The sequence below is a fragment of the Catharus ustulatus genome, chromosome 4, assembly GCF_009819885.2.
Source record: "Catharus ustulatus isolate bCatUst1 chromosome 4, bCatUst1.pri.v2, whole genome shotgun sequence".
NCBI classification, from domain to species: domain Eukaryota; kingdom Metazoa; phylum Chordata; class Aves; order Passeriformes; family Turdidae; genus Catharus; species Catharus ustulatus.
The window spans coordinates 65075047-65090848 of NC_046224.1; the positions used below are offsets into that span (position 1 = coordinate 65075047).

Consider the following 15802-nt stretch of genomic DNA (forward strand, 5'->3'; position numbering starts at 1 on the left):
ACTGAATATTCTTTTCTGTTCCCTTTTGAAATTACAGTACAGGAATTGCATTTCAGCATGGAAAAAGGATATTTCTGGATTAGTCAACAGAGCAGAAATTTGGGCATCAATTTATTATAAATTCAACGACTCCATGAAGTTTAATTTCATGAACACTTGGGCTTCTCTAGAAAGCTTTGATTGCTGAAATGCATCAGATAAAGAGGCCATAAAGAGGTGTCATCACATTAATGCATTTTTTGGCCAATAATAAATGCTGAATATTTTCAAAGCTATTATCTGTCATGTTGGATCATATGGAGACTCGGTATTATGAAAGGATTTTTATAATCTTTGATTTTACTGAGGTTTGGCTAGTTTACAAATACTATGGTCTTTATTAAGGATACTAAATAACTTCGGAGAGATGTGCTCTTATCTTGGTTTGGCAAACTTGAAGAGCTTTTAGATGTATGGTTTGCCTTCCAGCCAAACCTTGCAATGGGTTTCAGTGTTGACAATGCTGTGAAATTACTCATGCCTAAAATGCAGTAACTGTACTTGAAGTAGCCTCATTAAAAAATAGTTTCCATAATATATTTTTTAATCTTTCCTGTTCCACCTTTAAGAATGTGAGATGTTCTATGCATTGGAAGAGCCTTACATATGACAAAAACAGGTGGACAAACTTCAGCAATGGATGTCCAAAATGTGCAAAATCATGTATATCAGCCTCCTGCTACTTTATTCCCAATATCCTATTTACAGGGGGCTTCATGTAAGAGTGGCTATGTTTACCCTGCCTGTCTCACAATTGCATTATTCTGATTCAGCCACACTTAGGTCCACAACACCAGGGTAATTAATTATTGCAACCCTTGAGATAAAAGCATTTCTTGGCAAAGAGCCACAGTTATGGCACACAGCATGATATGGCTCTGTGATTAGATTTAGCATGGAAGAAAGAGTACCTGATCCTGAGGCTTTGACAGAAGCCCCTATAGAGTGCTCAGTCATCACCTTGAGGAAACAGCTCTACTGTATCTGTTTGCAGAGTTCTGACAAGGAGGCTTCCTGAGCTTTAATGTGTGTCAATTCGTGACCAGTTCTGAATATAAGGGTTCACTTCACCACATTTGGCCCCTTTAAAAACAAAAGTTAAGGCAGGGTTGCTTTTAAGTGAGCCAGGCATCTGCGTATCATACTGGCAAAGATTTACAATATGCCTTGGGTCTTCTCTTCCTTTTCCATTTTCATAGTTGTGTAGGTGTTGCTGCAAGAATAAGATGGTTGCTACCAACACACAAATTCAGATACAGCAGCAGAAGCACCTGAATCATAGAATTATCAGGACTGTAAAATATTTTCAAGACCATTGAATCCAACCTCTGACCAAACACCATCTCAACTAAACCAGAGCACTGAGTATCACGTCCAATCATTAATTAATTGCACATATATTTCACACTTGGAGATCATCAAAAAAGCAGGTCTTTGACTACTTTGAACTAGGGCAGAACACCTCAGAAAGCTGGATTCACACAGACATCTCTCAGAGGAATTGCTATAGTATGTTTCTTGGTGTACTGGATTTCAAATCTGGCTTTATTTGCTAATTTATGCAGTATCTTGGCCTGCTGTTTAACATGAATACCAGAAAATGCATGCTATGCAATCTGAATCAAGGACTTTGGTGCCCTTTGCTGTCCCTAACTCAATTTCTTTCCCAATTTGTCAGGTTTTATGCTTCATACCACAGTTCACAAAACGTCATCAGACCTGCAGTATAATTTGTCTGCCTGCTGAGCCTTATGGAAGCTGTAACCAAAGGTGGCCTGTATGAATGGTTTTATAATACCTTGTACTACCAGAGAGGTGATATGAGCACAGATCAAGGAGGAGAGTTGGATTAACCAGACACTTGTAATGTGCTAGAGTGAAATTTGGCATTAGGAAGGTTGTTCCACTTGAGATCATTCTCACCAGAAAAGCACCTTCAGCATTTCTCAGATATGAAATGAGAATTTGCCTCCTGATCAAGGTGCTCCTTTGCCCCCAGAAGAGCTCTCCATCCTCATTTTTTTCTGGAGGGGAGGGAGGGTGTTGAGCGATTTGACTGCTGAGCAGTGCAGTCAGCAGCATCCTGAAAGGGCAGGTTGAGGCAGTAAATCTAGGATCCCATTTACCAAATGGCTTCTGGGCACCCTCATCTCAAATACACAGCTACTAATTTCAACTGGGCAACCTGGCACAGAGAAAAACTCACAAAATATTCTTTTCTTGTGAGAGTGGAAAGCCTAGGTATGAAACCAGAACAAAGATACTGAAAGGGACCGTGTATTTTTAATTGTACAGCTGTAAAAAGACTTTGCCACACTGTGAATGGCCAAACTATTTATGAGATACAGAACTACTACCCCTGTGCTAAGGACAGGGCTCACAAAAGTCAAATGAGCCTCCAGTCTCCTTCTCTTGCCCCACCTAATATGGGATCTCACAAACACAATTGCTCAGGGTAGCTGGTTTTGTTTATCTTCTTGATGATTTTTGGCAAGTCTCTCCTCAGACTCTGGAACATACTAAACAATCATGATACCACAGTAGAAATTAGACTAGTGATAAACCCAGCATGGTGCTATCAGTAGTTGAGACACTTTAATGGTTCAAAGGTAACATGATGAACTTTTATGTGTCACCCACGTAAAAGAGGCTGGAAATTCGGGACAGAGACAGCAATGTAAGCCTTGCAAATAACAATGGAGAGCAGTAGTACATATCAGTGTAGATATAAGTGCATTCAAGCACAACCAGCACAATCCCCCACTGAAACTCTGTAGTGACTTTTTATAGTTGTATTGGCTCTGGATGTTTTCCAGAAGAATAGCACCATTCTGCTTTATAGGCAACAATATAGGCTTTGGTTATTACCAAATGCAAGATGGAAGATTTCAGCCTATCAAAACTACTTTTACCTGTATTATGAAATTTTAAAACCCTCCTGAAGTTTACCAGACTACAAGGTGGGATTACTGTTTTAAAAAATGAATGCATAGCTGAAGGGGAAAGTGTTTTATAGCAACTGATAATACCTTAGGCACTGATAGGACATTTTTGCACAGGTTGAAAATGCATTCTTCATTTTTCACTGACAGCTAGTTAAAGGAGGAATGCAGTGAAAAGTCTATAAAACTTAAAAAAACTCCCAAACCTGGATAGGTCTGTACTTCTGTTTTTCTCCCACCCATGCTAGTATGTGATGTTAGGTTGCTAACTATCATTTAGACTCATTGCCACCTTGGCCTGTAACCACACTGGGAAACAAGGAGTCTTCATCACTTCCTGAACTGGGGAAGATTGGAGATTTGCATCTCCTTTTAATATAACAGGGTAAAAATATTGGAAGCAACTTTTTATACAGTTTTTTTCATCATATTTCATTAAGTCTATACACTGCCTTTCCACAAGTCTACCTTTCATTCCTCCTCTTCCGCTGGAAGATACTTTCTGTGGGTCAGCAGACCTACTTTTGGAGTTTGTTCTTAGTTATTTTGGCTCCTCCCTGTCTGATAGTGCTGACCATTGATTCCTGTTCGATATGTTTTCTTTCCTTGATTTTGCAATACTGTCCTTGCCTCTTTCTTCCCCTGCTTTTGGGCCTGTTTCTTCTACATGTCTTTTGGGGGACTGTGTTCTTTCTTTTTGTAACATTCCCTGGGGCAGCGCTTTCTTCTGCTCCTATTTTCTTCTTTCTCCCTCACAGCCTACTCCTTCACACTCATCTCCTCCAACGACTTCAGCTGCAATATCTCCATCAACAAAGCACAAACCAGCCTGATCAGCCATTCTCCATCCCATCTCACACATAATTCAGCTTCCCTAACATCTCCCTGAAGTCTCAGTGTCAGCTTAGAGGGATAATGGCTGAAAGTGGTAACCTGAAACCTTTCAGCCCAAAATTCTGTGTTTAAACCCCCACTTCTCTTCTGTAACTTCATCTTTAAGACCTCCTCTCACTCTTTAAACCTTTCCCCAAAGAACTGTGCCTTTTCGCTTTTTTTTCCCCCAGCTGAAGTTTTGAGAGCATCTTTTGCATTCACACAAGCACAGGTAACATCCAGGTCCTTCTTAAGGCATCATCTCTGTCCTTGTTAGTGACAGCCTAGCTAAAACTGTGTTACTAATGAGGGTCTTCCTGCAAGTGCATCTTCACTGGCCTGTCCTTTCTCCCCCTCTTTTCCCAGTGAATCCCTTCACTGAATACCTTCACTGGCGTCCTCTAGTCTTATATTGAGTCAAGTTTTATTACACTGAGGTGTTTCAGTAATTCTAGTAATTATTTTCCTGCTTTTTTTCCATCTACTCTTATGCATTTCATCATGCTCTGAGCTAGTGTCTTTAAGAGGAAAAAAAAACCAAAACAACCAACACAAACCTTAGTGAAGAAATTTTCAATCTTTTCTCTTGTAGAGAAAATTACATAGTTATGTAAAAAAAAGAAAATATATTTGGTGATCTAATTTCCATTAGCAGACAAAACAGCTTTGATATTCTGGTCATTTCTCCTGAAACAGTACAATAGAATGAAGCATGCTTCTTGTTTCTTTTACCAGTGCATTTATAATTTATTATCCAAATAAATTTATTCTTTCCTATATAGGCAGAAAAAAGACATTAAAAAGTATGTATTAAAAAAAATTTAAAACGTGCTACAAAGATCCCAGTGGCATATGTGGTCATCCAGCATGATGGTCCTGGTATGCTCTCCCAGAAGCACATGAACTGCTTTTTGCAACAAGTTGGAACATTGTAATTGCAGAAAGATTCCTGAAAACCCTTCTGTTACTGGCCTAGTTGGGCATTGCTCCACTAGAGTTGCTATATTCCTCACAGCTCTGGTGTTCCTGTAACTTAGTGGGATAACCACTAAAGCTTTCTGATACTGTCTATGCCCTTTGGGGTTTTCCTCCCTTATACAAAGCCTTCTCTTTCTTTACAAGAGGGACTTTGTGAATTCTCATGGACTAGGATCCCATCTGATTTGTGTTGAAAACTTCCCAGCACTTTTTAAATAAACACCTAACATTCTGATTACTACTACTAATAAAAATTATATTATGATGAGAGCAGCAGAACTGCTGCAGGCAGAATTATTTGCAATCCTAATATCACACAGACAATGTGCTGTCCTGAACCTCTGCCCCTCCAGGTAATATCAGCTGGGGGGTTATTTTGATTTTCCTTTTCCAATTCAGCTGCAGGCAGTTTTCTTTGCAGCTTCCATCCATTAATCTCAAAGTACTTTTACATAGAGGAATTAATTAAGAGTCTTACATATAAGAATTAATTAAGACAGTAGTAGGCATGTTTTATCATCTCCATGTTGCACAGGGGGAACTGAGGTGAAGAGTTGCCCAATTCTTTCACAGAGCTGGGAATATCATGCCTTCTCAACTCAGTGTATAAGAATATCCTTCCTCTCATTACAATGTGAGGCAAATAATCCAGTTTACCGAGTAAAATACCACTTACACACAGTCCTGTTCTTCAAAATGAAAACCCTTCCCTCAGGCAAATACCTTGGCCAGTTGAATTTCCAAACACATCCTTCTTTCTTATTTCAGACAGAAAGAAGCACATGGCACGAAAAGCAAACTACTGTAACTCCAGTGGGATCTGATAACATTTATACTCTGCTAAAGAAATGCCCCAATAACTGAAATCTGTAATCTTATCATCCTTTTTAGCAGACTCTCCCTTTTTCTCAGCATTCACATATATTCCTCTGTTTGATCAAGAAAGAAATAGAAACCTAATGACTTAGGATTTTTATCTACAGTTCATAAAACCTTTGCAGAGCTGACGGTGTGCTATCCTGCTTCTGAAATGCACCAGTGCCACCTTCAGACCACGTGAAATAAGGCTTTTTCACAACCCTTCATGTGAAAGCTGCAGTGATTTTTCTTTACCTCCAGACAAGTCCTGCTGAAGCACATGTATGAACCTGATCAGAATCTGCACGTTCACATACCAAAGCACAAGAGTTCACTGGGAACAGTAGTCCTTTATTTTCATAAATAAACATTCATAAAGAGCAATCAAATACTACTTTTTAATACTTTTTAATACTACTACTTTAATACTTCTTATACTGCTACTACCTGGCATGAAAATTCCGGTGTATTCCCCTGCTACTGCCCAAGCAGCTCCCATTGGGCTGTAACACATCAGCTGAGACCTGCTCCTGCCCTCCACCTTAACATCATTTCCCAACTGCTCCTACTTACATTAGGTCCCTCATCAATTTAAAATTAAGCCATTTGCACTTTTAGTAGAGTCAGTTCTGAAAAAAACAGTTTAAATACTTCTTAAATTAAAGAATATTGAAATATATCTCTGGTATTTTGAATAAAAAATTATCAGGCATATTAGTTAAAATTACACATATTAGACTGAAGAATATGAAATCAACACTGGTTTGAAAATCAAGATAGGAATTAATTATTTGAAGTAATTTCTTTGACCTTGTCCTACAGTATAGTTGAAAGAAGAAAGTAGGCATAAAGCACTACTCACCCACTGTCATACCATCCATGTAACGCTTGATGATATCAAATGAATCTCTTAAATTTCCTTCTGTAATGTCAAATATGATATCTGCCTGGTTGGCCGGATATGTAGGTGTAATGGCACGAAGAAAAATAATCTCTGCAAGTAAAGAGTATCACAGAATGCACTGACAAGTATTTGAAAACAACACTGAAGCATCCAACAGAGTTGGATCCAAAATGACTTGTCCTCAAAGTGGTGGAAGACATTCCCCTCCCTTACCACTCCCAGTTTGTCCTTTAAAATGGAAAGGCAGAAGATCTAAACGAAGCAAGGATTTAGATAGATTTGTTTTCTCCTCCTATTTCCACCATCCAAGGGCCCTGAAGCCAAAACATTCCTACTTTTAAAATCCAAAAAGATTGTTCTCAAGAAGCCAATTGGATTTCCAGCATGTACCCAAAGAGGACAAGACCAAGGATCCACAGGCTGGGCTGAAGAAGGGACCAAACAGATAAACCTCTCCACTCTGATTCCCCTAGGCAGTTACAAAAAGTATTGCTATTACAAATTAAAGAGTCCTTTGGAGTGCTGGTGTTCAGGTTTAAAAACAAAAGTGAGACTATTTTCAAGTCCCTTGTGAGGGATGGAGATATTATTATTCTCATTATTATCCTCACTCTACAGATGATGAAACTAGACTTGGAGCTGTAAGAATTCACCTGAGGCCATGCACTGAATTACAGTTATGTCTTCTGGCCTTCAGTAGTAATCTAAGATCACTAGGTCTCATCTCTTCTTATTAAAACACAAGGATGGACTAATGAGGTTTGGGAAGCATCCTGGGCCAAATCCTTAGCTCTGCTGCCAGTACATCTGGTGAAGCTGATGGGGTGTGTATGGGAGCAGAAGTGGCCATGGGGCATTCCTCCATTCCCTGTGAAGCAGGGCCAGCCAAAGCCTGAAACAGGCCTGACAGAACCTACGGGAGCTCTACATAAGTGGTTAAGTTGTTCCTGTCTGGGCAAAGACTGGGATGTCTTTTTCCCCACTCCTGCCTGGTGCAGATGGGAAGAATCAGCTTTGGCTTTCATTTAGGACAACTTTCTGAAACAGCAAGGCTGAGACTTTGGGTATATCAGAAATGGGAATTTAGAGCCCTTGGAAACCCCTCTGAAACAACCTTTCTTACCTCCATACCCTTCTCTCTATGTCTGTGACACTCAGTAAGGTGCTGAGAGCAGCAGGGCTGCAGGCAGTCATCCCACTGATGGATGCATTGTCAGAATATCCATACAAATGGCAAGGAGCAAAAACTGGCTCTTGATCTGTAAGTTTTTAGTTTTTATGTGAACTAAGAAAGTGAGTGAAAAGTGAGTATGAAACTCCAGGACTTAAAAACTTGTAGGTACTGCAGAGGACAGCCACTCAGGTGTTTTTTGAAATTCTTGTCTTAAAAACTTTCTGCCCAGTCCTTGGAATTTCCTTTCCTTTAATCTATAACAAACAACACTTTGTTCATAGGTCAAAAACCAGCCAGTCATCATATACTCAATATAATTGATTTTGTGATTAATGTCTGTCTGCATGTAAGGTTTTTATTCTTGGAACAAGTCACCTCTCATAGACAGATGAGAGAAATATATTTAGTACCTTGTTCTTGAAGCAAAACCTGCAAACAAGGAAGAAAAAATGTCATGGGGCATATGGCTATTGTGTGAATAAATATGGTACATGAGAATTCAGAGTCAATATTTCCTTAGACTGGGAAGCAGTATGAGTTAGAGCTCAAAATGGCTTTCTTTCCTCCATAAAATTAAAACTCCTGGATATTGAAGGTTTTAATTAAATGAACAGTAAACTATAATTTGGAGCTGTGCAAACATTTACTGCCCCGGTAGCGAGTCTGGCTTTAGGCAAGGATTTCCGGTGGAGGTTTTTATGCTGTAGTATATTAAACAGAATAAGGAACAAACCACTTACCTTCAGGTCTTGTAAATTCTCTGAACGTGGGCAGTGAAATGACAGTGTGGGAAATTGTGTGGACTGGATCCAGCAGACAGCTGACATCATTTGGTCGACAAGACTTAATGCAACGGATGGTATCTGTCTTTTCTAGTCTGACTCTAAGAGAAACCAAAAAGAGATTCGTATATAGATTGAGTATTAAATACTCTGTGTTTTGCAATCTAGAGAGCTAGAAATTGTGGTCAATATAAGTCTTGATTCTTAACCTCAAAAACTTAAGACAAATGCAGATCATGAGGACATTAGGACCCCTGAAGAACCTGGTTTGGCTCAGAGTTGCAGTTAAAACCCCGTCTCAGTTCTTCAAGCCAGGCACAGGAAAACAAGGAGAATTGTAGTGACCAAGATGCCATGTAATGTCCCTTTCCAAGGACAAACAGGACCAAACAAGGAGACCCACACCCTCATCTGGCCTGGTCTCAGCAATTTCAGTGGAGCTGCTTTTACTTGCACCAGCCTTTTTTACTCAGTCATATAAAGCAGACAGAATTGTTTCTATTTGAGAAACCTGGCATTAATTGTAAAGGGCCAACTTTCATGATTTTCAGTGTAGCAAGGGCCAGAGGAGCCTCTTTTAAGTCTTTTTTTCACACCCTCCCTTTCCATCTGATAGAACTGGGAAAACAGAGAGGCATGGAAGCTAGGGGAGGAAAAAAATTAACCACATTATTTGAAACCTCAAAAGTTGAATTCTGAGTTTAGGGAAATGGTAAGGGTCATTTCATATTCCATCTCAACCAGCTGCTCATTTGGCCTTGAAAGTCTATTAAAAGTTAAATGACTTCTCACCCTTGTCCACTAGAGTGAATTTAAAGTCACTTACAGTTCAAGAACTTCACACAATGCCCACTCTGTGTTCATGAGAGATGAAAGGGCTGTGCTGGGACTTAAAATATGACTAAGCCCCACAAATGATCTCAACTTTGACCTGCCCATTTCTACATATTTCTAAGCGGAAAAAGAAAATACTGCAGTGTCAGAGGGGGATGGGAATTAAAAGATTAAAAGTGAGAAAAATTTACCAAGTTAAAGGGAAACAAAAAAGAGGAAGATTTAGTTTGTTAGATACCTCTAAAACAAATGATTCTTTCTCTTTTCAAAATGTGTTATCCCAATCCACACCTACAAAGTAACTTTTTAAATATGTTCAAAGGGACTTTATGGCTCTATTTATAATCAATATATCAGTGACTTCTTATTGCATCTTCCCACCTCTGCTCATCAAAGAAAATTAAGCCAAACACACTGATACTGTATGAAATTAAATAAGGGAAAAACACTAATCAACATCAAGGAACTCCTACTTCAACAGATGTGAACTGGCGCAGTCCACAGGGAGGCAACAGAGCTGAGTTAATAAATACCAGCTGAGCCTGGTATTCACACCCCGTACTTGATACTTTGAGACTGGCCAGGAGATACAAGCCAGAAGAGACCTTACACTTCCCACCATTATCTGTGTACAAAATCTTGTCCTGTCCTAGACGCCTCACTGTAAACAGTAGCTTGCATAATTTCTTTTGGGACAATAATACTGATGAAGTGCTGTTAAAATACATAGAATATCCTAAACTACCACAGCTGTATTTAGATAACAGAATTTGTATGCAAAAAACATTGTGGTGGGAGTGTCTCAGGCATTCAGTAGTAGTCTCCTTTTGCCTTTTCCTGGGAATAAAAGGGAGCTTTACTCTTGACTTCAGCTGGAACAAAAGACAAATACAAATATTTCTGAAATACTTTGCCAGTGAAGCCATAATTCAGTGTAAGATGAAGTCCTAAGTAAGACTTGCATTCATGATTCTCACCTGTGGAATAAAGCCTTCTGACATGACTGGTACAGATCAGGGGATCTCGATGGTCACAAGTGATTTGTGTTAGCTCTCATCTAAACTGAGTTTCTAGGATCCATCCAGCTCATAACCGCAAGTGTGACATATAAGTGTGACATTTGTCTGTGTCAAATCTATTTCTTTGTGCCTTTTGTCTCCCTTCTTACAAATCCCACTAACTTGTTTTGGTCTTTTTGTTTTGCATGCTCTGTCCACGCTGCTAAACTGAAATTTGTTCTTTCATTATGCTCACTCTCTGATTTCCTTTCTTTTGCTGTCCCTGCTAATTGCCTCGTGCCAGCATATCTAGAGTGCAGTTGACAACACTTTGATCTCTCATTGCTTCATCTTTTGGACATCTCCAAACTGTAGAACTTGACAAGTAACATCTATTTCAAATCCTGATATTTGCTACAAATTATATGGTCTGTTCTCATAATACTTTATAATTTTATCCTTACACATCATCTTTGCATTTAATCTGATTAGATGATACTTTCTGTTTTGCTTATGCTTTCCTACAGTGGAGACTGTGACTGGCAAAAGTTTCTTCCTCAGTGCTGAGAAATGTATTTCTACCTTTCCTACAAGTTTTCAGCTTTGGAGATCATCTTCCCTCTAGACATTTTCATTTAAAGACAAGAAAGTTAAGAAACAGCTCAGCTGCTCTGAGTATTTCCTGAGTATACTTTTTTCGTTCTTGTAGGGTCCTGGTATGATTATTTTTTGCATTGTCTGTTAGATTCAGCCAGTAAATTCTTTGAACCAGAAGCTGGGATTTCATTTTCATTTGGAAAATCTAAATAACACTATGTAACTACATACATGCTCCTGAAAGTCCCAGTGGCACTGCAGTATTACGGCATCTAACACAGGGGAGCGTGAGCTTTGTGCTCTTGAACTCCTTGCTAAATACAATTAATGTGGCAGCATTTTATCATACAGAGTTCGCGAACTCCCTTCTTTTCCTGCCAAAAAATACATAATAATGTTTGCAAAGTTAAGTTGATTTTTGAATATCTATCCTACTTCATTATGGGCTCATAAGGACCTGGTGGCCAGAGGGCATTGACATATGAGGATCTTTGGTGACAGTAATAAACCCCATAAGCTCAAGCAGCACGGGCTTGCGCTCTCAGTATTTGAACCTTGGGACTCCATCCCCACTGACAACTTCTGGCAGCTTTATAAGGATGTGTCAACAGGCTTATTAAACACTGGCATTCCTTATGAGACTTGAACTCCTGTCAGCCAGCTGGGATAAACTTTGCCTTGGGGAACATGTAATACTCTGGCAGAGTGCTGCGATCATGCCCCGATCCAGGCATTGGCTGATGATGAGCCTGAGAGACTGCAGCTTCCAGCTAATGGAATAATTCCTTGGGCTCAGGTGATTGAGGGTTATGATCTTGGTTTAGAAGGTTCCCAGTTTCTACCCTTGTACCCTGGCTGTGCTGTCAGCACTTACATAGTGAGTTTTTTTTCTACAGGTGCATTCGTATGGATTAATCCCTGTTCTTCTACGGAATGACTGTTCTGCCTGTGTAATGAGCAGCAGAGATAACTGAGGGTAATGTAGAGCTTTAATTTTTGGATCCTATCTCTGGGACTGACCTGCTAATGTTTATCTACACAAGGACTATGTGTTATAAATAAATCTACTTCCAGCTCAGAAAACAAAAGAATTCCAAAGAAATTCCAGTTGTATTGTAAACATTGTTCTTGAAAGTCAAAGTAAAGGAAGAAATATTTGGATATTGGAATTCTGACTGATTTTTCGGACACTTATGGTTTGGTGTGATGGTGGTTGTGGATAAAGTCTTTACAGGTCAAAATTTATCAGCTTTAATATAGAAGCTGGAGAGATAAAAGTGTTATGAGACAAATCAAGTATCTTTTTCAAATGTTCCTGTGGATGGGAATGTTTCAGGTTATAGCTTGTGAAACAGAAAGGAGCTCTGTGCTATTAGCCAAATGCTATTATGAAGTTGATTGCTGTTCTGCTGTTATTAGTTGCTCCATTCAGCAAAAATTCCACAGAAAGAAAGATGAAATATTTCTCAAATAAATATTCTTCAGAGGAGATTAGCTTTTGTACCATCCTTAGAAGCTAGAACTGGGATCTGTACCTGGTGGAAATCAGCATTAGCTCACAGGATACAACAGAGCAACAATAAATAGGACAGCTTGAGAATCTGGCTGCATGCTTTTATACTGACCCATGTGCTGGGGCACCTCAAGGGTCCTAAAGGTCCAAATTCTGCGCTTGTAAGAGATTTTAAGAAAATGCACACTATTTGCTGCATAAATAATGAAATTTTCAAGAGATACCTCAGTTGAGACAGTTCAAAATATGTACCTATTTCCTTTGGAAAATTTAGACTTAAACATATGAAACTGCGCATGATCAGATGACTCCCCTGTGGTGTGAAGTAAGTTAATAGCTTTCAGTCCTCAGTATGTTCAAGTAATAAACTCTTGGACACCAACTTCTGCTTTGTATTACAATGCAGAGTTCACAGAAGAAGCTCCACGAATTCAGATGTTCAGTTATAGGGGAAAGTGGAAAACTGTAATGATGATGCCAAATAAAATGCAAGTGCAGCATGCAACAGATGAACTAAAACTTTATTAAAATTGGGGGGAAAAGCTACTCTTTGAAGAGGAAGAGTAGCCAATGATGACTGTAAGTTAGGGATCAAAGCTGTGCAGAGACAAAGATAAAAAGTTTGGCAATAAAAGTGTTGACAGTTCCATGGCGGGAAAGTCGCATTTGAATTGTCAGAAGAAGGTCTCTGGGCTCTGTGATTTGACGCTGCATGACCACAAGGCCACTGTGGTTGTTCACTTTTTTTGTGGTGAAAAACCCCTCCTGGTTCCCGCTGATGATGGACAGCTGAATTTTATCCCCAGGGACAGCATTGGAAGGGCCCATGCGGAAAATGTCGGTGGGTACTTGAATGTTGGTAGGAAAAGAGAGGTGATAGTAGGTTATTCTCAGAGGCAGGCTCTGGCACTCCTTATTTTCATTACAAGGCAAGCGCTCACAGCGACTGCAAGAAAAGTGAGAACACAAGACAAGAGGAATTAGCGCACATTTAGTGAGTGGGAGGCAGAGCAAGGGCAGTGGGGGTGGGAAAACACAGGCTGACTTGCATCCTGTATCCATTCTTCAGCCTGGCACCTCACTCATATTGCAAAGGGGTATGAATTCAATAAGGATGAACTTGCCTGCAGTTGGAGCATTAGGAGAAGCGCTGCCATTGTCAGAAGTGTTGCCCTTGCTCTGCACGCACAGATGGATCAAGTCTGGCACCTCAGCAGGGGTGAGAGTGTATTTTCATTTATGTCAGCCAAGCTCTCCTAGGGAGAACACTGGCACTTTTTTCCCAAGTTTTATTCTTTTGATGGTTGGACATATGTTCAGTAAAGGAAGAGATTCTAAGTGGTTAGGGAGTGGTCTGTGTCCTACTTGGGATGTCTGGCTGTATTTTAAGACTGAGTGAAGTGTTCTGAAAACCATGAATGTCCAAGGAGTTGGTCTCTGAAGATGAACCTTTTCCTGCACAGTATTTCTCTGTACAATCAGAACCAACCAGAGCCAGTCTAACACCCACCTAGGCAAGCACTGAAAACAAGACCCAATGGCCTGATGTCTCCAGCATGTGTTCTACACATTTGGTCCCCTCCTACATATCCCTAAGTCATGGGAATGAGTCTGGTGAGAGAGGAATTTGCCCTCTGGTCTTTCCCTTTGCACTATGTCAGTGAAAAATCCAGAGCACTAGTAAGAGATCACACATACAGGCTGGCAGGAACAACAAACCTCTACATAAGCAGTCACAATCTTCGTGTATTCTGTTCCAGAGAGAAGTGACCTTTGTCCAGAAAATATGGTAGACAGCTATAGGCATCCAAGTCACTGCTGTTTAAGAGTGTCATAGTTTACTAGCACATTAATGAAAAGCTGACATGTCGTGGTACCTGGTGGGTTTGAGAAGTGTGTAAAGGACTGCATACTGGGTAATTTCGTGTGCATTTCAGATTAGAGATATGCCCAAATCACCACATAGGTATCCAAACATCCTTTCAGGTAGGTGTGTGGAAGCAAATAACGATCTCAGCTGGATGATGACTTTGTAAAATTTCATCATGATCAGATTGAGCATTTAACTTCAAACTTGCCTCATGCAAAACTATTAATCAATCAAATTATGCACAAGAGTCTCTCCACTCCAAGCAGTATTTGGTCCACAGGTTGAAGTTTTGGAACCCAAACAATTTCTTTCTTTACCAAGAAATGTTCCAGCAAAAGCATGGTTTGTTTCTTATCACCTCAAGTGAATATGAGTGTCCATTTCATTGCTTTACTTTAATATGACTTTGAGCTCCTATCAGCAGTATCTGCTACCAACAGAACTGTGGTTCATAAGCAAACCCCACTTCATTGCCAATACGCAGTGATCTGAATTCCAGGAACTTCTCATTATATGCAAAATGAGCACTTTCAAGAAGACTAATTAAAAGTACCCGCAGTTCTTCAATTAATGTGTTGCATGTTTTCTTTTAATACTACTTGCAAACAAAAGTGGTTCTTTGAAGCAATTCTTTGAAGATTTGAATGCATTCATAATTTTATTCATGTGTTTAAAGATCACGCACAAGTCCTCACAGGATGGCCAGCTAATTGGGTGTGGATATTCTTGAAGTATTTTCATGTATGGAGAGCTCTGCATTCTTTTCTGAAACGTCATTAATAACTCCACTAAGGAGAATGACTTGTTGCTGTTGGAATCATGAGGCTACTTGGTTTTGCTGAAATCATGCAGCAAGTTGAGACAGTTAATTTTTTAGCTGGAAATGTTTTCTTCAAGTATGATTTCTTGAAAGCATGTACATGACTTTATGACCAGTTACACTCTCATTAAGATGCTCTCCCTTATTATTTTTTTAAAAGTAAAATACATTTTTAAATTATGGCAGAATTTTTTAAGAGAACAAAAAAACCAAACCTTCCAGCTTTCGAAGACTTGAAAAAGGATGTTCTGTTGATTCAGAGAACTATTTGTGAAGATAGATGGGTCTGCAGCTAGGAGCTGTAATTGTTCAAAATTCATCATCTTTTAGCTCATGCTTTGCTGGTACACACTGCACACTGCATTGCAGGTTCAGTTAATATGCAGTAATTCTTCCATCAAACAACCACAAAGGAGAGATAGCAAATATTATTGCTTGCAAGAACCAGAGTTCATTCTGGAGTCACACACCATGAAGGCAAGAAGCAAAGAGCATTTCAACCCCAGTGCACTCTCTAGACCTTCAGGGGCAGCAAGAAGTCCCGTGGTGGGGGAATGCAACAAGCTGCTGCTAATGAGGGAGCAGCCCAAGGCCTGGGTGCCACCCAGCTCTGTGGCTCC

At 39.7% G+C, this 15802-nt stretch overlaps 1 protein-coding gene across 2 annotated transcripts in view; it reads right to left on the bottom strand.

Moving 5' to 3' along the window:
* The window catches only part of FBLN1 (fibulin 1), a 79567-nt gene that overhangs the window by 12683 nt on the left and 51082 nt on the right, over positions 1 to 15802 (bottom strand). The window contains exons 15-16 of one of the 2 annotated variants that reach the window (XM_033059024.2): positions 8509 to 8651; positions 6553 to 6684 (exon numbers count right to left, since the gene is read on the bottom strand). In XM_033059024.2, the coding sequence (XP_032914915.1) occupies positions 6553 to 6684; positions 8509 to 8651 (275 nt within the window). Of the gene's footprint in view, positions 1 to 6552; positions 6685 to 8508; positions 8652 to 12985; positions 13439 to 15802 lie in introns of those variants that run through there. The other variant, XM_033059025.1, reaches the window with a different exon arrangement.